Source organism: Oncorhynchus clarkii, chromosome 15, assembly GCF_045791955.1.
Source record: "Oncorhynchus clarkii lewisi isolate Uvic-CL-2024 chromosome 15, UVic_Ocla_1.0, whole genome shotgun sequence".
Taxonomy (NCBI): Eukaryota; Metazoa; Chordata; class Actinopteri; order Salmoniformes; family Salmonidae; genus Oncorhynchus; species Oncorhynchus clarkii.
Genome location: NC_092161.1, coordinates 27404735 through 27429768, shown reverse-complemented (window position 1 = coordinate 27429768; position 25034 = coordinate 27404735). Strand labels below are relative to the sequence as shown.

The 25034-nt window shown below is 41.9% G+C and overlaps 1 protein-coding gene across 2 annotated transcripts; it reads left to right on the top strand.

Annotated features, from left to right (window-relative positions):
- Nucleotides 1–848: 848 nt before the first annotated feature.
- On the top strand, nucleotides 849–25034 carry LOC139367134 (cadherin 19, type 2). 2 transcript variants are annotated; one of them, XM_071105200.1, is made up of 13 exons: nucleotides 862–1039; nucleotides 6855–7249; nucleotides 7350–7644; nucleotides 8854–8973; nucleotides 10491–10658; nucleotides 13809–13996; nucleotides 14635–14888; nucleotides 16521–16657; nucleotides 17046–17167; nucleotides 17428–17545; nucleotides 18442–18693; nucleotides 18842–18927; nucleotides 20606–21831. In XM_071105200.1, the coding sequence occupies exons 2-12, from the start codon at nucleotides 7013–7015 to the stop codon at nucleotides 18886–18888; spliced, it is 1938 nt and encodes a 645-aa protein (XP_070961301.1). In that variant the 5' UTR covers nucleotides 862–1039; nucleotides 6855–7012; the 3' UTR covers nucleotides 18889–18927; nucleotides 20606–21831. The 2 variants fall into 2 exon arrangements, with proteins under 2 accessions (XP_070961300.1, XP_070961301.1); XM_071105199.1 differs by lacking the exon at nucleotides 18842–18927 and having other exon boundaries at nucleotides 849–1039; nucleotides 20606–25034.

Genomic DNA, 25034 nt, shown 5'->3' with positions numbered 1-25034 from the left:
CAGCCACTACAATAAAAGTTAAGTCATAAACACATGGGGAGCTATTTAATATTCAAAATGATTTCACTGCGTGATGTATCAATTTTTACCTTTAAGATTAGTTAGCATGTCAAGTTAGTGTGCATGCCAAGAAAGAAAGTTCTGCCTCAGAGCAAATCTACAGATATCTTTTGCATGCATAGTTTCCATCAAGCTGATTTCTAACCTGCTCCTCAGTGCCAGTGCTAATTTATTGGTCAGGGAGCAAAAAATGTATTGTGTAAAACATATTTTATCATAGTGTTATTTACGTTTGCCCTAAGGGGCAAAGTAGCTTTCAGTTATTGAAGTGAGCACCATTATCATTAGGGATAATCATTCGTCCACAACAGTTAGAGTAGTGTGAACTCTCCACAGTAGTCCCACAGTGTCCACAGACGATTCACGTCCAAACACACATGAATTCAAAACTCGTGTCAATATCAAGACAAGGCCTACGTCGAGGGCTTTCTCCGTCTTTCTCCTCGGGCTTAAATGTCAAAAACAGACTGAACCCTCTTATCACTCGTAGAAATAGTCTCCTTGGATTCATTGCCATCCTGCCACACAAGCAAGATTCTAATAAGTGCTGGATTGTTCGCAAACAGAGAGGGAGAGAGAGAGAGGGGGAGAGCAAGCGAGAGCCGGGTAGAAAGATAGAAATCCTGTTGTATCTCCAGGCTGGGGCTATTTGCATGGCAATGAAGGCCGTGAGTGTTCAGCACTGTTCAGATGTGCACCCAGACAATAGTGCCAGTGTTTGTTCTTTCAAGGGAAGTTTGAGAAAGAGAGAAAAAGGGAAGAAAAGAAGAAGAAGAAAGGGGGAGGTCGTCAGTGGAAGGGATTACGCATTGTGAGAACCATGTCCATTTGCTGCTACTATTATTGGGTCTGAAAAGCAGTATCTGCAGTACCAGGGCCCTTAGTTAACCAGACTGTGTGTTTTCTTCCACACCATGATGATCTCTGTTGGTAGCAGCTGTTGAAGAGTGGCTTAAAGAGAGAACAATCACGCATGAAGGTGGGTGTAGCTAATGTTTCTTTCAGAATGTGAAATTAATAAAGAGTATAGACATAGATCTACTAGAGATGATTCAATTCTAAGTCGGTATGGTTTATTTAATTTAACATGTAGGTATTACATGTAACTGACTATTGATGCTGGATTACGTGAAACTGGGACCAGACCAACTTTTTTTGAAGAAATGCTTTCATCATTGTTCATGTACCGTTATTAAGTATATCCCATCAAGTATATCATTTGCTCTATAAAGCCTTAAACATTATAAATCTTGAAATAAAAGCATGAATACAGTTTTATAAAAATGAATCAATTGATTGGGCTTTCTGTAAAGGGATGGTCATTCCAAGGATCATTTAACTATTTGATTTTGTATTGTGAGACCACTTAAGGTATAAAAAAAAAATATTACAAAAATATTGGATGAAACATTGAATTTGGAATCAATGCTATTAGCCAATAGAAACGCATTGAATAAGATATTCACTACAACAGATAGTCCCCCCAAACAATCTAAAGCAAGTTTGTTCGGAAGTTTCTGTCCTATATCTAAGAGATATAAGAAAGATCAGATAACTATTATTATTCATGTTTTTACATGTATTTATCCCCTTATTTTAGGCACTAAACTATCTCCATATATACTTCAATATATTATTTGAACTGGTACCGGGACCTTCAGTCTTGTGAGTCTTGTGGGCGTCCTAGAGCGAAACGGAGAACACCATCGTGGTTGTGAGAATCTCAGCGTTCACTCGAGTGGTCATAATAGAGTTGTCATGATAGTTTGTAGGCCAAACCATTCGGATGCTACAGGCGTTTTCGCGAGAAGACCACATTTTGGTCTCATGGTCTGACAAACACCACTCTAGCTCTGCCACAGATGTGGAAGGGTGATATCGGCAGATGCTGTGGATTGAGACGCAGCCCATGCAAAAAAAAATATCTCTAGTTTAAACAGACAAAGGTTGATGGGGATTTTTTACATTATGTTAATTCGATTTCCACAGGGGCATGACCATTGAAGACCAAGGGTTAAACACCCAGATGTCATATCTATAGAATGACCTCACTGTTGCTCAATGCATCTCAAACTGTTAGTCCCTTTTGTCTCTACGGGTTAACACATATCATTACAGTTGACTGTATAAGACAGATGATCAATCAGTATAATGTATGTTAATGAAGAATTGCAATGTAAACTCTGGTGATATTGTGGTCTTAATTAAGAACTCCTCGGGAACATGTTGAACTCTATAGTGTACATTGTCATTCTTCATTAAGATGCGTTATTCTAATTGCTTATGAAACCAACGAGACAAAACAATTTACACATAGAAATATCAAAGTGTGAATGTACAAAGAATCTTCAAAAAAGATAACAATTAACTTTTTTTCACTCTAAAATTACCACGTTAGTGATACATTGTAGACACTAATGACTAACATAACAACACGCAAATACAGTAAGACTTCTACTAAGTAGTACATGGTAGCGTGACATTCTGCCATTGTTTTTGTTCAGCTTGGAGTATTCATGTTCCTGATTTAGGAGAAGTAGATGACATTGCTTTCTGAAGCAGAACAGTAAACAACATGTCCCAACATGGGCTCCCCAATGACCAATTAAAATGCATTTTAGTTTTGGTGAAGTGATCCAACGATGGTTTGGTTCTTCACAGGGAGATCAACCATTCTATCTGTCTGCTGGAAATAAAAGGGGATCATTCAGCAGGCTGGCTATCTATAGGCATACAACTTTTCTGAAATTGACTAGTTACACAATTGTTGTACTGTTACTTTGTTCCACTGATTGCATGCAAAGGATGAAAGTACAGCATGCTCTGCACACGGACAACACATTTACTCTGTGATGGACATACCCTTACTGGAGTGTTACATTGTTATTACATGTCTTATTACACTGACGTTACTCTGTTATAACTTCTTCGTCGGGCTTATACGGGCCTTATGGCACATTGCACACATGTTTAATGCAGCCAGTTCTGAGAAATGGCAGGTAGGTAGTTTAACAGAATGTGAAGCGTGATGTGGAGAATGTAAATATCTCAATGAGATCACATATAGGAAAATAATGTGACCAGTCTCACTGGATCTAGTGTTTAACATTGCGAGACCCCAGCTCGTTCTCACTCTGTCATGTCATGTCGTAGTGGAGATGTGTACATGTTCCTGCTTACTACAGAAAAAAAGGTCTGCCAGCCGGAAAGTTCTACACGCAGTGATCCTATACGTCAAAAATACATTCACATGGTGCAGCGAATGGAAAACAGACCACTTTCTGGGGTTGCTCAGATCAACACCCCAGCGCAATTTGCATTTTTGACAGATTCTAGAATAAGTCATCCACCACCATCCACACCATTTTTCAATGTGCCATCCATGCTATGTTTCATTGTACTACTTTATTTAATTACTTTTTTTTAATCCTTTATTTAACTAGGCAAGTCAGTTAAGAACAAATTCTTATTTTCAATGACAGCCAAGGAACAGTGGGTTAACTGCCTTTTCAGGGGCAGAACAACAGATTTGTCAGCTCGGAGAATTGAACTTACAACCTTCCAGTTACTAGTCCAACGCTCTAACCACTAGGCTACCCTGCCGCTCCTGGTTGATGAGCGAGATGCCATTTCAGTTGAATTACAATGGGAAAAAAGCTATTGCAAAAAATAATTGCTAATGGACATGCATAGAAATATTAGCATACAATATGGATTGGTAGGAAACCTGGCGTATTCATATCAGTCTGTTGTCATGGCATTAGGTATTTCTAAACAAACGACACAGCACTTATGAGTTAGGACAGACTTCAGTGAAAGACCTGCCTATAGCACCATATTTTTATGAGCCTTTGTATAAAAGCATGGGTGCTGTTTTTCTGTCTAGTCTATGCACCATCTTCTATTGCATCTTGTTAGCCAGCTATCTCTAGATCTGTTGGGCAGTGTGTCAGCCAGTCACGGTGGTGTGTGACTTATCTGGCACTGATATTTATTGGCGTACCTAGTTGGGAGATGTTAAACCACTGGGAGTTGCCTCAGTAACGTCGGAGGCTGTTTTCTAGTTTTGGCCATCAGCGTTCAGTTAGCCTGCTTGGCAGCCCTATGAAGGCCCATCATTACTTTACGATTCACTGGCCACTAATTGGAATTTCCTTCCGCGAGGCTCGTGCTGATATGAATATGCCCAGTTAAAGACGCACTTACACACAAACATATACACTTTCACTCGCATTGTGCGACCAAATTGAATTTCAAAAAGAAATTGGGCATTGGTAATAGATTTTTACCATCACATTGTAATGTATGGAGCTTGACAGTAAATACTTTCACAAGATTAAATATGACCATTAGGCAGTCAGACTACTTCCATGGCTACTACAGCGACCACTACTTATTTCAAAATGCAGACAGAATGATTGTGTTATTTAATATTATTGCACACAGCATTAGCTCTGGTGACGTTGACTAGCCTATATTTCTGAATGTGCAGGAACATACAAAATGTTAAACTACTAGAAGCATTTCGCTGATGGTGATGATATTTTGATGAAACTACTATTTCATACCTTGAATTCAAGGTCCAATGCAGACTTTAGCAAAAATCTCAATATCAAATCATTTCTGGGTAACAATTAAGTATCCTACTGGGATTCTTCAAATGGTTTAAAATGAACAGAAATAGCTTCTTAGCACAGAGCAATTTCTCAAGCTAGAATTTTGCTAGGATTGTTTGGGAGTGGTCTGAGTGGGCAGGGGAAAACAGAAAACCAGCTGTTATTGGCAGAGGTTTAGAACACATTTTTCTTCTTCTTCTTTATTGGTGTATTAATTCATCAGGCAGGTCACCCATCATAAAAGTCAGTATTCGACGTCTATCCATGTCTAAGGACATGGAAACGCGAAAACCAGCCACCAGGGGCAACAGTGAGCTCTTTTACCAATAGGCTTTGGTTTTGCTATTGTGTTGTGGATGGGGATGGCAGATGCTGGTACGCATCTGGTTCCAAAGGTTGCATGTTTGAATCCAATGATAGGAAGTTGTTTTAGATATTTTAGTTGTAAGCCTATACCAAACCTTAACCCTTACCTTAACCCTTTGGAGTTAATACCTAACCTTAAGAATTTTGAGTTAATGCCTAAACTTAACCTTGGACCGATACAGAGTAACCAAACACTTCAGACACAGTAACCAAACACTTCAGACATTTGGAACAACTTCGAAATTTGACGTTTGAGAAAAATGTATGAACGTCTAATTCTGAGACCAGATTATGAGAGCTTTTTGTAATGAAATTACTGCCTGTTAATTTCTCCAGGCAGGCCAAAACTCCATCCCAACAAAACAGGCTGAAATGTCATGCAGGATTTTCAGCTCTTACACTAAAAGGGCATTATCATCATTTTCACAATTTCACAGTATTATTCCAACCCCCACGATGTGGATATATATATATAACACATGAAAATCACATGTTTGACTGCACTGAGCCTTTAAGCCATTCTCACCACAAAATAATTTGAAGAGTTTCTCTGAACAGGAGACACAAAAGGAATCGTGGGGCAATGTTTGCATCAGGAGAGAATAGTCAGACAGCAACTATTTGACTCAGTTACACACCTGATCTCTATGAGACAAGATTTATATTGGGAACAGCATGAAGACAATCTGAGGGAAACGGTAGATTAGCAAGACACTAAAATAGAAACAAGCCATTATAATGACAGAGACACCAGCTGTTGGTGGAGTATCACTATTGGTTACTATACCAATGCAAAGGGCTTCATATTGGTTTCTCTGTCAATGGCAGAAGCGACCAGCAGATATATTGCATGGTTGCCATGATGGCACTGTCAAAAAGTTTATTAAAAAAAACAACTTGATTTATCAGCTCAAACAGAAAACCACTAAAATGCTCTGGAATTGTCAGTTCAGTTTTTGTGTACAAAACGTTTTACATTTTATTAATATAAGATAAGTAAAACATGGACTACAGTTCATGTCTCTTTGTTTCCATTGTTAATATTGACCAGGCCTGTAGCCGGGTTTCTACATTCCCTAAACTCCCCCTTCCGGAACTACTATTAGACATCCTGCGATGTCCTAGACTTGACCGAAGCTCCACATTTCAGAGGACATTTTATGCTCTTTCCAGGCACACGTGTCTCTATTGTCCATGTCTGACCAATTATTGATTAGTCAGCTGCAGAGAGCTGTATCATGCTGAAGGAATGATGTTTGGGTCCTACTGCTCGCCCATGGCATACAATACATGGCCTTGTTTCCTCATAAAACAGAGGAGGCTTTTTATCCTCACAAGCGTTCAAGTCAAAATCCCAACATTAGACCATCCTTCCAAGAAGCAGAAACACACAAACTTTTCTTGGATATCTCTGTTGAAGCTGCGCTTGTCAGTAATAGCTGTTTAAAATGTATTTTCATGCCTCTAAATGCAGTGTTTGACAAGGGGTTGATAGAGGCCAGGGCTGGTATTTAGATTTGTGTCAAAGCCTGGTAAAAAAATACTCTTTCATCTTGTCAGCTAGATAAACAACAATCAAATATGAAAGATGACTTGCTTCTCTTCTTATTAAAAATTGATCTCGGTTGTGTATTGTTCAGATGAGGATTCCATCTCTCAATGTGGTCAAATTGCTTTGACCAGAATTAATTCTCCCATCATCTCCATTTTGATAAATCATTACAAAATCTTATGAATATGTTGGAATATTCATCTTATGAAACAAGTTCAACAAGTCATCCATTCCAACCACCCTTGTCCCTTCCACAACAGAATGACTGTCTACAGCAACAGGCCAACAGCAGGGTGGCCAGCCACCTCTCTGAGGTCCTCGCCATATCACTGTGTCTCTCTGATGCTCAGAGGAACCTTTTTAATGAACCAGTGACATCTGTACCTCTGTGCGCTAACCACGGGGAGAGGCTCAGAAAATGGATCAGCGGACTATCACAATGCGGTGTCCTTGTCTGCTGGACTTAGTTATTATCCTGTCCTTGACATCATGCTGCATGTTGAGTGAGGCGAGAGCTCCACACAGTCTGGAGCCCGACCACCAGCTTGGCCAGGGGTCTCCCACCACAGCTCTACACCAGAGACTCAGACGAGGCTGGATCTGGAAACAGATTTTTGTCCCAGAGGAGGACCCCACTCCAAGCGTGATTGGCCAGGTACCAGTTCTCCCCTAAATGAAAATGTCCTACATTATAGCAGTCAATGGCTTTTGACTCAATTCTCAGTAGATTTGTTTTCTTTTCTCCTTTCCCTCAGCTAAAATCAGACTACGACAGAGGGGATTTCTCTATCAAGTATATACTGTCGGGGGAAGGTGCAGGGGAGATGTTTGAGATTAATGAATATTCAGGAGAGATCCGTACATTGCAGAAGCTGGACCGCGAAGAGAAGGCCTTCTACCTCCTGCAGGCTCATGCCCTTGCTCGGAAGTCCAACGAACCCGTGGAGCCCCAGTCAGAGTTCATCATCAAGGTCCAAGACATCAACGACAACATCCCCCAGTTCCAGAACGAGCCCTATGTCTCCAGCATCCCTGAGATGTGTCCCATGGGTATGTTTGACACATCAGTATGCGGAAACTACAGGTCCATATTAGGACAGCCTCAGTCCCAGCAGAAGTTTGAAATAACTCCTCCTGAGACTGTCCTAGTATGGGCAGTGACACAGTCAATTACATTTAAATTACGCATATGGTTGATGAAAAATCTTAGTTGAGGGATCTTGTGAATTTTACCGAGCACATGAAGTTACGATTAAGTCCCTCAAGTCAAATGGCAGAGGGGATTTTATGCAGGTTTTAAATGTTACCTGCACCTGTACCATGAAGAGCATTTGAAATTAAAACAAGTACATTTCCCGTATGAATGTATTTTGCTTAGCACCTGGAGTTGTGATTTGTGAGTCCCTCACATGGTCCAGGGGATTTCATACAGGTTTGAAATGTACCTTGAAGAGCATTTGAAATAAATTAATTGTTTCATCTCATTTGAAATGATAAAATAACATAAAGGCTATATGTCTGTCGTCAGTCGCCCTTTCAGGAAGTTGAAAGTATTGGTTTGTGTATCATACCTCTGAATCCCTCATATGATTTATTCTTATGTAAATAATGTTATCATTACTAGTGCCATTTCATAGCGCAAGCATAACCATTTCAATTTATATGTAATCTGCCTTTTCAGAGTAATATCTTTCTTGTAATAAATCATAATGCATTGGACTTGGATAGAGAGAGAGAGAAAGAGTAGAAGAGAGAGAGAATGAGAGGGAAAAATAAAAGGTGGAGACACAAACAGAGGTGGTCATGGTGAATGAGAGATACAGAAAGTAATACCCCGGCTAATAGAGAGAGAGCAAGAGAGAAAGAGAGAGTGGTCGCTAGAAGAAACAGAAATAGACATGCAGACTGAAAGAGAGGGACAGAGAAAGATAGTTACAGAGTGGTGGAGGGAGAGAAACGAGGAGAGAGAACGATAGGGAGCGAGAGACAAAGAGAAAGAGAGATGTCACGGTGGAGGGTGGAGAGGTTGTCACGCACACCTGCCCAGCCTCAGTGTCTAGTGAAAGGCCACGGTGAGCATTGGGCACCCAGCCTTATCCCATCCCTTCTTTGCCCACCGCCTCCCTCTGCACCCCTGAGCCAGACAGACCCTGTGGGAACGTGGCATAATCACTTTATTTCCCAGTTGGCTGCTGGAGGGTGGCTGGGAGGCTGTAGCCTGAGCCAAACCTGCCTGTGTGATCCTCTCCCACTCCACAGGCACTATCGTGGCCCAGGTGACAGCTACAGATGCTGACGATCCCTTGTTCGGAAACAATGCCAAGCTCATCTACTCCATCCTACAGGGGGAGCCCTACTTCTCTGTGGAGCCCAAGACAGGTATAGTTGAGATATAGATAAACTACAAGGCAAAAAGTATGTGGACACCCCTTCAAATGAGTGGATTGGGCTATTTAAACCACATAGCTGACAGGTGTATAATATTGAGCACACAGCCATGCATTCTCCATAGACAAACATTGGCAGTAGAATGGCATGTACTGAAGAGCTCAGTGACATTCAACATGACACATTCATAGGATGCCACCTTACCAACAAGTCCGTTCGTCAAATGAATGCCCTGCTAGAGATTCCCTGGTCAAATGTAAGTGCTGTTATTGTGAAGTGGAAACGTCTAGGAGCAAAACAGCTCAGCCGCAAAGTGGTAGTCCACACAAGCTTACAGAACATGACCAACCTTGTGCTAAAGTGCATAGCGCGTAAAAATCATCTGTCCTCGGTTGCAACACTCATTACCGAGTTCCAAACTCCCTCTGGAAGCAATGTCAGCAAAATATCTGTTTGTCGGGAGCTTAAAAAAATGGGTTTCCATGACCGATCAGTTGCACACAAGCCTTAATCACCAATGCCAAGCGTCGGCTGGAGGGGTGTAAAGCGTGCCGCCATTGGACTCTGGAGTAGTGGAAATGCGTTCTCTGGAGTGATGAATCACGCTTCACCATCGGGCAGTCCGACGATGAATCTGGGTTTGACAGATGCCAGGAGAGTGCTACCTGCCCGAATGCAGAGTACCAACTGTAAAGTTTGGTGGATGAGGAATAATTGTCTGGGGCTGTTTCTCATGGTTCGGGCTCCTTAGTTCCAGTGAAGGGAAAACTTAATGCTACAGCATACAATGACATTCTAGATGATTCTGTGCTTCCAACTTTGTGGCAAAAGTTTGGGGTAGTCCATTTACAGTTTAAGCATGACAATGACCAACCTTTACACAAAGCGAAGGTCCATACAGAAATGTTTGTCGAGATTGGTGTGGAAGAACTTGACTGGTCTGCACAGAGCCCGGACCTCAACCCCATCGAACAACTTTTGGGATGAATTGGATCGCCAACTGCGAGCCAGGCCTAATCGCCCAACATCAGTGCCTGACCTCTTTAATGCTCTTTTGGCTGAATGGAAGCAAGTCCCCGCAGCAATTTTCCAACATATAGTGGAAAGCCTTCCCAGAAAAGTGGAGGCTGTTATAGCAGCAGGGGGGGGGGGGGGGGGGGGGGGGGGGGGGGGCAGCAACTCCATATTAATGCCCATGATTTTAGAATGAGATGTTGCATGTGTCCACATACATTTGGCCATGTATTTTGTATATGTTTTATTTAACCTTTATTTAGCTAGACTACTAATGTAGTGTATACTATGGAGACATTCACATGGGACCATGAATACAAAATATGTCATGTTCAACATCTTTAAAGAGCAAGTACTTGATTTACATAAGAAAGATTTGTGTGTATTCACCCCTCTCTCTCTGGGTGGTATCTCTCTCTTCACCCGCCTCCCCCCTCTCTGTCTCCACCTTCCTACCCCTCTCTCTCTCTCTCCTCTCCCTCCCCCACCCTCAGGCATCATCATGACCTCGATGGCCAACATGGACAGGGAGGCTAGGGACCAGTATCTGGTGGTGGTGCAGGTGAAGGATATGCTGGGACTGAGCGGTGGTTACTCTGCTTCCACCACTGTCACCATCAGCCTGACGGATGTCAATGACAACGGACCCACCTTCCAGCACAGTGAGTCACATCAGTCACTTCCACAGAGTCAATGTGCCACTTCCAATCCTCTCGCACATGCTGATTCACATCACAAAAGAGGAAAGGAGTATGAGTATTTTCAGCCTCTTTAGTTTGCATGACACAGTTGTATTCTACTCTTACTTCTTGTTGTAGACTGCAGTTTAAACACACAAGCAGATGTATATTCTGAGCGAACGTGTGTGCCCGCGAGTGCGTGTGTGTGTGTGTGTGTGTGTGTGGCGCGGCTGCGCTCGTGTGTGTGTCTGTTTGTGAGCCCGCTGGATGAATTTAATCATTCACACATGAAAGGACATTTGTCATGACCTTTGGAAACAAACCTGGCTTCCTCTGAGATAAACCTCTCTAAATGAATGCCAAGGGAAGAAATCAATTTCTCTCAAATGGGAAAACAGGGACAGCACTTTTAACAAAGTACGACGTTCTTTTTTTTCTAAATCTACTTATGCTATTTGAGATGCAGTATGCTTCAAATAGTTTCTTACAAGGTTATGACTTATAAACTCAGCAAAAAAATAAACGTCCTCTCACTGTCAACTGTGTTTATTTTCAGCAAACTTATTAACCTCTCTGGGGTAGGGGTAGCAGTATTTTAACATCCGGATGAAAAGCGTGCTCAAAGTAAACGGCCCGTTACTGAGGCCCAGAAGCTAGGATATGCAAATAGATTTGGATAGAAAACACTCCAACGTTTCTAAAACTGTTAAAATAATGTCTGGGATTCATTTTGTATGCATTTTGATGGAGGGAAAATGGGTGCATTATTGACTGAAGCGCGCCAGCTAAACTGAGATTTTATGAATATAAAGAAGGACATTATCGAACAAAAGGACCATTTGTGATGTAACTGGGACCTTTTGGAGTGCCAACAGAAGAAGATCATCAAAGGTAAGGCATATTTTTATATCGCTAAGTCTGACTTTTGTGTCGCACCTACCTGGTTGAAAGATGATTTTCATGTGTTTGTATGCAGGGCGCTGTCCTCAGATAATCACATGGTTTGCTTTCGCCGTAAAGCATTTTTTAAATCTGACACGGCGGCTGGATTAACAAGAAGTTAAACTTTATTTTGATGTACAACACATATTTTCAAGAATGTTAAATATTTGAATTTAGTATTTTTGAATTTTGTGCTCTGCAATTTCACTGGATGTTGGCCGCTGGCGTCCCACCTACCCTAGATTAACATGTGTAAATATTTGTATGAACATAACAAGACTCAACAACTGAGACATAAACTGAACAAGTTCCACAGACATGTGACTAACGGACATGGAATAATGTGTTCCTGAACAAAGGGTGAGTCAAAATCAAAGTAATAGTCAGTGTCTGATTTGGCCTTCAGCTGCATTAAGTACTGCAGTGCATCTCCTCCTCATGGACTGCACCAGATTTGCCAGTTCTTGCTGTGAGATGTTACACCACTCCTCCACCAAGGCACCTGCAAGTTCCTGGACATTTCTGGGGGGAATGGCCCTAGCCCTCACCCTCTGATTCAAAAGGTCCCAGGCTTTGGATTGAGATCCGGGCTCCTCGCTGGCCATTTTTATTTGTATTTTTTTTAACCTTTATTTAACTAGGCAAGTCAGTTAAGAATAAATTCTTATTTTCAACGACGGCCTAGGAACAGTGGGTTAACTGCCTGTTCAGGGGCAGAACGACAGATTTGTACCTTGTCAGCTCGGGGATTTGAACTTGCAACCTTCCGGTTACTAGTCCAACGCTCTAACCACTAGGCTACCCTGCCACCATGGCAGAACACTGACATTCCTGTCTTGCAGGAAATCCCGCACAGAACGAGCAGTATGGCTGGTGGCATTGTCAAGCTGGAGGGTCATGTCAGGATGAGCCTGCAGAAATGGTCCCACATGAGGGAGGAGGATGTCTTCCCTGTAACATACAGCATTAAGATTGCCTGCAATGACAACAAGTTCAGTCCGATGATGCTGTGACACACCGACCCAGACCATGACGGACCCTTCACCTCCAAATCGATCCCGCTTCAGAGTACAGGCCTCGCTGTAAGGCTCATTCCTTTGATGATAAACGCAAATCTGACCATCACCCCTGGTGAGACAAAACCGCGACTCGTCAGAGAAGAGCACTTTTTGCCAGTCCTGTCTGGTCCAGCGACGGTGGGTTTGTGCCCATAGGCGACGTTGGTGCCGGTGATGTCTGGTGAGGACCTGCCTTACAACAGGCCTACAATCCTTCAGTCCAGACTCTCTCAGCCTATTGTGGACAGCCTGAGCACTAATGAAAGTATTGTGCGTTTCTGGTGTAACTCAGGCAGTTGTTTTTGCCATCTTGGTGTTGGTGTTTTTCAGAGTCAGTAGAAAGGCCTCTCTCGTGTCCTACGTTTTCATAACTGTGACCTTAATTGCCTACCGTCTGTAAGCTGTTAGTGTCTTAACGACCTTACATAGGTGCATGTTCATTAATTGCTTATGGTTCATTGAACAAGCATGGGAAACAGTGTTTACATCTGTTTCAATGAAGATCTGTGAAGTTATTTGGATTTTTACGAATTATCTTTGAAAGCCAGGGTCCTGAAAAAGGGACGTTTCTTTTTTTGCTGAGTTTATAGCTCACAGACTGACCAATACGTGTAAGGTGGTTTGGAACCTTTGAAAGTCATTATCAGAGAGTAGTCGTTTGTTGTTTTTGTTTTGGGTAGTCTGTTGAGAGTCCACAACTTGTGACAGTCATCCAAATAGACTCACTTAAAGACACAATCACATTTTCTTATCATTAGAGTTGGGCCAGGATTATGTAGACCCATCACCTGTTATGACTTATCTATGCCTCACCACAATCGGTTCCTACAGACCGCTAATGATTTCTGTTTATAATTTTCCACGCTACTACAGACACCCTTCACTGGCTATTCACAACTTAATCGCCACACTTCTTCAGCCGCACAGGAAACGCCTAGGAACGTTGTATACAATATGCAAAAGGACAGTCCTTATTACTTTCTTGCAGGCATTTGAAAATGTGAAAAGTTATATGTTTTCACAAATGTTCCTTATCCAACACACTGTATCTGTCTGTAGCAGCAGAATCAATTGAACAGATGTATCCATTCATCGATTTCCTTGGACTCTCCTTGGGCTCTTGTTTCCCCAGACCTTTACACCTTTGCTGTTCTGGAGTCTGCTGCGGTGGGCACAACCGTGGGCAGGATCATGGCAGACGATGGTGATGTGGGCATCAACGCCAGGATGAACTACAGTCTAGAGGACCTGGAGGAGAGCGCCACCTTCAAGATCCAAACGGATCCAGTCACACAGGAAGGAGTGGTCCTCCTGGCCAAGGTGAAGATAGTTAAAACACTGTACTTTACTGTACTTTAGCCACCAATGCAAAGTGTTACATCCTTGTGATGCTGGCCTAATATGGACACCGTACTTACATCTTTTGACTTCTTTCTGCTATTTGTTTTTCATATTGTCTATGGTTATAGAAACATATTTTTAGGTTAGTTATGTCTTTGAATGGCCTTTTCCTCTATTGTGCAAGTCATTTACAGTAGACTTTGTGTTCTTCTCGATACGCTGTTTATTCCATTCAAGACACAGGGGAATTGAATGGGGCTGAAATCGGCTTGTTATTAAAATCATTGGCTCATCATTGACTGTCAATCTAAATACTGCATCAGTTAAGTGCAAGACCACAGCTGGTGGCTCAATGACTTTGAATGATGCATTTTCCTCGTCCAATCTGAATTGGGGGAAATGGGACTTCAAAGAAGACAGGGTGCTGGTTTTCAGGGTTTGTGAAATGGTTATGTCTTTATAATACTTTGGCCAATTAATCTAAAGTGGCATACTGTATCACACTGCTGGAAAATCGATCAACAAAAGAGGTATTTTTAGTTGTTCCATATCAAAAAGTGCCTTCCAGTAAGAGCTTAGCTACAAAGAGTTGTTATTGATTTTTTGTAATTTTTTAGCCTCTGGACTATGAGAGCAAGCGACGGTTCGTAATGTCTGCGAAGGCTGTCAACGATCACATAGACACCCGCTTTCTGAGCTACAACGAGTTTCAGGACAGGACGACCCTAAAGATCGTCGTCGAGGACGTGGATGAGCCCCCTATCTTCATGGCACCCGATTATGAGTGGAAGGTTCTGGAAAATATGGTGGCGGGGACCGTGGTTGGTACCGTTAGCGCCAGAGACACTGATGCAATCAACAACCCAATCAGGTAAAGTGACCTCCATGACTGTCAAATAGGAGATAACCTGGACAGATGTCCCGCCTCCTAACCCCAGCCATAGGTTGCACTTAGCACTGCTAAGTTAGAAGTCTAAGCTGTTCACATGTAGACGGATGCCTCCTTGGAGTAAAACAATTATTATAATTCTAGTAGTATCACTGGCTAGGTTTTAATCCAATTTGCGACATATTTTCATGCAAATATAATCAAATCAGCATAAAAAAGTAGCACATTTGCATTTTCCACTCTATCAAGGACTGTCAGACAAACTATTGCAATTAATGGCAGACAACTGTTCACAGATAAACTTGACAGGTTAGGTTATATGATTTGATCACAGGAGGTTGGTGGCACCTTAATTGGGGAGGACAGGGTCGTGGTAATGGCTGGAGCGGAATTAGTGGAATGGTATCAAATACATGGTTTCCATGTGTTGGATGCCATTCCATTTGCTCTGTTCCAGCCATTATTATGAGCAGTCCTCCCCTCAGCAGCATCCACTGGATGAGATGGATAAGAGCAAGATCTTTCTTATTTGTTAATTGGTAGCTAAGCACCAATCATCATACAAATTAATAAGACCCTCAATATTTATAGCAAAGGAACATCACCAACCAGTGAAGTTCATTATAACTTATTTCATCTGTAGCCTAATAAACAGTAGATACTTTTTTAAGTCGTAGTCTGAGGACCACATAACATAGCATCGCATGACTGCAAATGAACCTTGATATGGCGGTTATTATATCAACAATTGCGCAAGAAATCGGTTCCTCCGCAATTTGTCGCATAATTCACTTTACAGACACCAAAATATCACAACATGACAAACTAACAAATTGTCGACATTTCTGAAATTATACTGACACCTTCCTGTTTCCTTTACAACTGTGATCATTTTTTTTATACGGTACGACTGTGGATGGAAATGTGCTTACTGACTGCATTTTATTTGTTTTTACCCTTGATTTTAGTGGATAGCCCGTACATGGTCATATTTACCTCATATTACTTTAGCAGGAAATGAGGCCTGTTGAATAAATCATGGCTATTCTTCATACCTCACAGGCTTTTCTATCTATTGCTGTGGTATTATCACAAAGTGACTCGCAGAGGACGCTAGAAATGTAATAAAGCGCCGTATGAGGTGGCATATGGAATTCAGATTTAGAGTCATTTGCAAGTGGGGCACGTTGCTGCGGAGACAGTGCTGTTGCCTGTAGCCCAGCAGTGTTAAAGAGTGGCAGGTGCTGCACATCACTCACAGTATGCTGTAGCTTCTATTGGAGGCCTTCACAGGAAGGCAAGTTGGAGAAAAAAACACTATCTGATTTTACTCAGGTGTTTTGGAATGGTATTTTATTCAGATATACAGCATTCTGAGAAACATTCACCTGACAATGTCATTCTCGACAATTCTTCATACTGTTTTGTTGTATTGCTGTTCTGTCATACCGGGCTTTGTTCGAGCCCGTTGAATTTGTGTAGGTGGAAACAGAAAAATGAACAGTTTCCTCAAAGGATCTCTCGGTGGAATCGCTGTGCTTTGTCTGCTCAGCTATGAGAAACCAGCGCTTTGCATTGCTTGCTAACTGTGTGTCCTGGTGATTTCTCTTGCAGATATTCCATTGACAAAAGCAGTGATATCACAAAAGCTTTCAAAATAGACCCAAACAATGGGACTGTAACTGTTGCGAAACCTTTGGACCGTGAGGAAGCAGCCTGGCACAATCTAACCATAAATGCCAAGGAAACAAGTAAGGAGAATTTCTCTCGTTCATACAAAATACAATAAGGTATTGATAATACAGAGAAAAGCACATCAATCCACTATGATGGCAAACATGCACTATGACTGGCAATAGCTTACAGGTACACTGAACCATCTTCAACTAGCCTCAAAGGATGTACAATATTCAACTCTCCAGGAAATGCTCTAAACTGTTTTTATAGCTTTCATTTTGTCCAATATCCCTTCTGCTTTGGGATTGAGTGATGATTTGAGCCACCGTTGTAATTCAAGGAGATGTGACTATTACAGTAAAATTTATCACATTAAACTGCCTTTGTGACAGAGCTTTTCCAAAGCATTTATGATACATGTGTCCAACGGACTCCAACAAATGTCTATCTTGACAACTGCAGAGCAGAACCATCTATCCTCATCTGTGGTGGTGTTCATCAAAGTGCTGGACATAAACGACAATGCGCCAATGCTTGCCAGAGAGTACCAGCCATATATCTGTGAGGGCACACAGTCAGGAGAGGTAGGATGGACCCCTCACTATTTTAACTGAGAATAATGCAACATTTGCCTTCTGTACAGGTTATAGGCTGTATCCCGGAGAGGACAATGCTGAGGCTATCTCAGTTAGTTTGTCAGTTACCTTGTATTGACTGTCGTAGATAAATGTTGGGATATTCCCTAGGTAGGACTATCAATGCTATTTTGTATTTTCCGATGCTCATTGAGAGTCACTGTCAGTCAGAACCATGGTCTGACAGCTATGTCTGTGTGTCTTGTAAGCTCATCCAGCTGATCAACGCTGTGGATCTGGACGACCCTGTGGAGGGACACCACTTCTACTTCTCCATGGTCCCTGACAAGAACATCAACCCTAATTTCACAATCAGGGACAACCAAGGTCAAGTACAGATAGATCCTATAACTGTTATTCAAACTATTTATGAACACAATCCGACATCACTTAAGCATCTGTGTAGCTATGCACTGAAAGAAAAGATAGACAAGCTTAAATTGTTACGGCGTCCATATTAGGACATCATCACATGTCTAAAGCAACTTTCATAGACCTGTGATGCTGTCCTAAAATGGACACCATACATATCTATCGGACCCTTAATTTTTTATTTTTTTTGCCGAAATGACATACCCAAATCTAACTGCCTGTAGCTCAGGACCAGGAGCAAGGATATGCATTTTCTTGGTGCCATTTGAAATGAAACACTTTGAAGTTTGTGTAAATGTTAAATTAATGTAGGAGAATATAACACATTAGATCTGGTAAAAGATAATACAAAGAAAAAAACATGAGTTCTTTTGTATTTTTTTGGTACCATTTCTCTTTGAAATGCAAGAGAAAGGCCATAATGTATTATTCCAGCCCAGGCGTTATTTAGATTTTGGCCAATAGATGGCAGCGGCATATGTGCAAAGTTTTAGACTGATCCACTGAATCATTGCATTTCTGTTCAAGACTGTCCAAATGTGCCTAATTGGTTTATTAACACATTTCCAAGTTCATAACTGTGCACTCTCCTCAAACAATAGCATGGTATTCTTTCACTGTAACAGCTACTGTAAATTAGACATTGCAGTTAGATTAACAAGAATTTAAGCTTTCTGCCAATATCAGATATGTCTATGTCCTGGGAAATTATCTTGTTACTTACAACCTCATGCTAATCACGTTAGCCTACGTCAGCACAACAGTCCCGTGGGGGACCCACCGATCCTGTAGAGGTTTTAAGCTTTAAAATCAGGTTCGCTCCTCAAATAAAACCTTCCCATCCATCACAGACAACAGTGCTAGCATCCTGGCACGGCGGAGCTCATTCACCCGTAGGGACCGTGCCCAGTACCTGCTGCCCATGGTGGTGGCGGACAGTGGCTCCCCAGCCCTCTCCAGTACCAGTACCCTGACCATCAGCGTATGCAGCTGTCAGCCCGCCGGACACTGCCCCACAGGCGGGGTGGAGGCCCTGGCCATCTCTATTGGGGTCAGCCTACAGACCCTGCTTGGCTTCCTGGTCTGCCTGGCAACACTCACAGGTCAGTGACACTGTACTCTTGGAATGGGCATATCTGGTATTTTCTCTTTTATGCGTTATTGCATTAAAATGCTTTGGATCCGATATGATGGGTTCTTTTTGAATGTGTTTATATGGAAACATATCCTGATTCAAATAAACTGTTTCAGATCTACAAGTTACACGTGACTCTTTTTCAACAGACTGGTTGTGTTAGTGTGATCTAGTGCAATTCCACTTCAAATCAACTGGGCAAGTATGTAGTGTGTGGCTATATAGTTGGATATCTCTGAAACTTATCCCACTCTCATTAATAACAGTCATAATTTACTCAAACTCACTAGTGCCCCCTTAACACAAATGTAAAACTTCTAAATGCTTAGCAAAGCAAAAAATAATGGTGTCCCTTTTCAGCTAGTAATGTGCCTATTTGTGGCAATGCATCAATACCAATGCTTCGTGGGACATTGATGGGTTTGCAATAGTGTAGAGCTTTATAATGACCTCTGTTGCTTTGGGTAATCCTTATGCCCATCACATTAAATATTAATAGCTATGCTTACTGGGCTAACATCCCCTCACATGAGTGCAATACCCCATGAAGACAATACAAAAAGCACTCCAATACTAGCCTCAATAAGCACTCCGCTACTAGCCTCAATAAGCACTCCGCTACTAGCCTCAATAAGCACTCCGCTACTAGCCTCAATAAGCACTCCGCTACTAGCCTCAATAAGCACTCCGCTACTAGCCTCAATAAGCACTCCGCTACTAGCCTCAATAAGCACTCCGCTACTAGCCTCAATAAGCACTCCGCTACTAGCCTCAATAAGCACTCCGCTACTAGCCTCAATAAGCACTCCGCTACTAGCCTCAATAAGCACTCCAATACTAGCCTCAATAAGCACTCCGCTACTAGCCTCAATAAGCACTCCGCTACTAGCCTCAATAAGCACTCCAATACTAGCCTCAATAAGCACTCCGCTACTAGCCTCAATAAGCACTCCGCTACTAGCCTCAATAAGCACTCCGCTACTAGCCTCAATAAGCACTCCGCTACTAGCTCTCCAGTACTTGCTTGCGAGACATCCGGATGGTTGTACGAGGTTACTCCACTACCGCTATCGCTAGTTCCCTTAGGCTTAAAAGCACACCAAAGAATGTATTTATTTGGATACTGTATGAGGCTAAATATGAATGATGACTTCAGATCAAATATTATTTTACAGTATTGGCAGAAATGATGGCACAGATGTAGGATCTTAATATGAACCAGTTTGCTACAGCAGGAAATAATCCTGCAGCAACAGGATATTTTAATTATTATGTGGATTATAACAAAAGGTAGACTCAGCGAAATGAAGATGCCACGAGCAGCACCACAGTTATTGAGATGAGCGACATGCAATACTTCGCTCTCACACAGAGTTCACTTTATGCTGTTTAAAGCATGGTAGCCAGGCCACTAAAACAGCTGAGAAGTTGAGCATCGCACTTCAATGCTCGTAGTTGTTGCGGAAATTAACCCACTATGCTGTCAACCCTCTGCGTCTACGTCATATTACTACCTTTAATGGAGATTGTTGCAGGGGTTGATGCATTTTTCATTAGGGAAATCAAGTCTGACATTTTCAAGTGCAAACTGCAAACTTTAGAAGCCTTTTTAAAACTAAAATACTCTACAACTTTGCATTTCCTGGAAGATCTCAGCAACAAAATAATTAAGATCCTACATCTGTATCTAATTTTCTCAATTGTTTCCTCTCAATGTTTCCCCTAAAGAATTTCACATTAACCCCAAATAATAGAAAAAATCAATGCCCGCCCTATTACTTGTCATTAAAGAGTGCACATACTTAATCCAGACCTGTTTGGATTTTGCCAGCATGTGTGTTTAAAGCACACAATCATCTCCTGTTGGTTTGTGTCTCCAGTGCTGGGCATTGTAATGCTGATGCTGAGGAGACACCGGAGGAAACAGCTGGAGGGGCTGGGGAGAGCGGAGAAGGAGCTGGAGCTGCCTAAGGGGGTCTCAGAGAAGGTGCTGCACTACGGAGAAATAGGAGGCGGAGGAGGGGGTGACCTGGGGGGATTCTGTCAGCCTGCTGTCCCCCTTCGTCCCCACCCCCGCAGGAGGGACAGGAAGCTCCGCAGAGAGGAGGTGGCAGCCAGTATCAGAATGTCGATGTCTCTCCGCCACTCCCTCCTCATCGGCCCCGAGGACGATGTCTTTAAACAGTTCATCATGGACAGGCTAAATGAAGCAGATCAGGACCCATACGTGCCGCCATTTGACTGCCTGAAGACCTACGCCTTCGAGGGCACAGGGTCGCCCACGGGGTCCATTAGCTCCCTAGAGTCATGGGACTTTGTGGATGCTGACCAATGTCCCCGGGACCCCGGATCACGCCTTGTCAGACTGACTCTCTGGCATGGGGGAGCGGAAGAGGAGACAACCTTCTGAACGGCTAACATTGGTTTTACATTTTTTTATTTAATTAATTTAACGTAATAACATATATAATAGTACAGCACATCCCTGAACTCAATTTTGACATCCTGATGGAAGAGACAAATAAGTTCCTGTTTTCTTCCCCCGTATGGTTGAAAACAGTGGAGCTAGCTGTAATAATTATCATCAGTGTTATGACAGTTATATGTTTTTGTTGAACAGGCAGTTTCTTGATATTTTTTTAACAGTATTTAAAGCAACATAACTTTCTATACGTGACCTCATTCTGCATTAGTTCTAAAGATGGGTAACACATTTTAGTATTTGAACCTTCATGACAGTGTCATAAGCGCATCATAAGTTTCTTGACACATGCCAGAACTTTCTTGGCAGATGAATTAGATAGGGCCTGTAGCTACACAGCCAATTCTCCAGTGTGAGAAAAACCAAATGAACACTGAGAGTGTTACATCAACACTTAAAGTGGTCAGTCTGTGGAACAGTGTTAAAATAACACACTGCTTAGTGTAAATCCTTATTCCAATATTTCCCAGGGTGCCTTGTCTTTCGAGTAAATTGCATAGTTACCACCCATGACTGTATTTGTTAGTGACAGAGACATGGTTGTTGTATTCATCCATTTTTGGTCCTATAGGCATCCAAGTGACATCCTATGCAAATATGTTATAAAAAGTTATCTTTAACACAATAGCATACATATATCATAAGGCCTTATTTTGAGAGTTTCACCCTAATACAAGTGCCTGAAAGTCCTACACATCGCTTTAAACCAAAACCACGCCCATCATTATCATATTGTTTGTTTCAATATCTGTTTGTGGATGTACATTGATTGATTGATTAATTCATTAATCTTATGCTACTCAAATATGAAACCACAAACATTTTCTAAACTAATCCAATATGTTACTTGGGCTTATTGCACCCCTAGGGAGTCTCATGGCTTAGTTTTTCCCAACCAGTTATTCTTAATCCATTTTGAGGGTGACAAGAAAATGCAACAGTTGGATATCCCCACACTGGCTGGATTCCAATAGGAATTACACACACTTTGCAAGCCAACATAATGTGACTTGCATACCTAATGTGGCCTGTAAACCATGAGTTCCAGGCCATTGCATTACACACTCATAAAAGGTTGTCACTGTAGTTCAAGAGTGTCAAACTCATTCCATGGAGAGCCTAGTGTCTGCAGGTTTTTCTTTTTTCCTCTCAATAAAGCCAAGTGTGGGGAGTTCCTTACTAATTAGTGACCTTAATTCATTAAGTACAAGGGAGGAGCGAAAACCCACAGACACCGAGTTTGTACCCAGTAAAGCAGAACTCAGTATCGGTACCCCCTGTATATAGCCTTGTTATTGTTAGTTTATTGTGTTCCTTTTTTAAAAACTTTTTTTACTTGAGTTTATTTAGTAAATATTTTATCAACTCTATTTCTTGAACTGTTTAAAAAAAATAGAATAAAATACATTTACCCCTTTTTCTTCCCATTTCGTGGTATCCAATTGATAGTTACAGTCTTGTCTTATCACTCCAAGTCCCATACGGACACAAGAGAGGCAAAGGTCAAGAGCCGTGCGTCCTCCAAAACACGACCCAACCAAGCCACACTGCTTTTTGATTTAATGCCCACTTAACCTGGAAGCCAGCCACACCAATGTGTCTGAGGAAACACTGTACACATGGCGACTGTTTCAGCGTGCATGCGCCCGGCCCGCCACAGGAGTCACTAGAGCGAAACAGGACAAGGACATCCTTGCCGGCCAAACCCTCCCCTAACCTGGACAACGCTGGGCCAATTGTGCCCCGCCCAATGTGTCTCCCGGTTGCGGCCTGGCTGCAACAGAGCCTGGACTCAAACCAGGATCTCTAGTGGCACAGCTAGCACTGCGATGCAGTGCCTTAGACCACTGCACCACTCGGAAGGCCGCAGTGTTGGTTAAGGGGCTTGTAAGTAAGCATTTCACGGTTAGGTCTACACCTGTTGTATTCGGCGCATGTGACAAATAACATTTGATTTGATTTTCCCAAACTCAGTCCTCGGGACCCCAAGGGGTGCATGTTTTTGTTTTTGGCTTAGCACTACACAGCTGATTTAAAATAATCAACTAACCATCAAGTGATCATTTGAATCGGCTGTGTAGGTCCCGAGGACAGAGTTTGGGAAGCGCTGCTGTAAGGTCATCCTTTGTACCTTTAGTTATAAGTGTATAATTGCACTCCAGTTCCAGTGGCAGTCGGTGCAGTTTAAGATGAGGACCATTATATTTTTTATGATCATGGCCTTATTTCTATTGCAGCAAATTGGATGACTGTCATTCATATTCCTTTCACCCAGCTCAATGTAACATTGATAGTTTTAGACAAGGGTTTCCATAACTCGGTGCTGAGGCCCCTGACCCAAGTACTACACAGCTGATTAAAATAACCAGCTCATCATCAAGCTTTGATTATTTGAATCATCTGTGTAGTGCTAGGGCATAAACCAAAATGTGCACCCAGTGGAGGCACCAGGACTGAGTTAGGGAAACCCTGGTTTAGGCTACTACATGATACTTGACATTTCCTTATACCCATGAGGTTGCTACAACCTAGCCTATGAATTAACGTTTACTAGGTAGATGCACAGGTCGAGAGATATTTGAGTAATCAAGGTGACAGACATTGACGCGTTCAATACTGTGTTGCACACTCTTGCCTGCATCTAGCTGATTTAGGGTGTAATCGTTAGCCATCAGTTGCAAACAATAGTGTCTATTGGACAAATTCTGGTATGTTTATCCCTGTTTCTTTTCGTTTGCTTCCGTTTATGAACATTTTCCAACAGAATCGGCGGAATGAATACACCCCTGATCACACTCGAGCGTAGTTCCCTTTCATAGCAGCCACATACAAACTGCATGATCCCTTTGATCGTTGTATAATTCCACCTCGTTCATACCTCAGGCAACATCAGGCCTTGAAGTAGGGTTGCAAAATTCCAAGGACCTAAAAACTGGTTTAAGGACTTCAAATTTCCAGCTTCCGTTTTCAGGAAAGGACGTCTGGAAAAAATGGAAATTTCTGGAAAGTTGCTAGAATTTTCCAACCCTACCTGCAAGTCACATTATGCTGGCTTGCAAAGTGATGTGTTAAGTCCTATTGAAATCCAGCCAGAGTTAAGCGATCCAACAGTTGGACTTTTTAGCCATTTGCAACCTGCATTCAAAATGACTAACAGTGTTACAAACGTTTTGAGGAGACTATCTAACGCTTTTAAACTGAAACAAACAGTTCAATAACGGGTGCAAAAAATCTGTCTGATTGGATCAGTTTAGAAAAATGTAGGTTATTTATTTTGTGTAGCATACGATTGATAAATCAATGCAAAATAAACATTTCCCCAAAAATCTAACTGCTGAGAAATATGATAATTATGGGAGTGGTTTTGGATCAAAGTGACGCACGCGCTGTATTAGGGCCGAATACACCCTCAAAATAAGGCCTTATTAAATACATATTTTTTTCATGATGACATATTCACGTAGGATCTCACTTGGTGATGTCGATAGGTGTGCAGATGAATGAATGCAATGACCATGTCTATGTCGGTAACAAGTACAGTCATGGGTGGTAACTCTAGGATTTACATGAAAGGTACTCTGGGAAATATTTGAACAAGGCTTTACACTAAGCAGTGTTTTAATTTAACACTGTTGTGGTGTCCCTATGGGTCCACAGACTCGACACGCTCAATGTTCATTTTGTTTTCTGTTAATGCTTGAGAATTTTCTGTGTACGTTATAATATACAGGTAAACACTACCTTTCATTACCTTTGTATTGTTCTACGAATTACAAGCTGTGCACTTGTGTTCTGTATTATGAATTTACAACTATAAAACAGCCTTA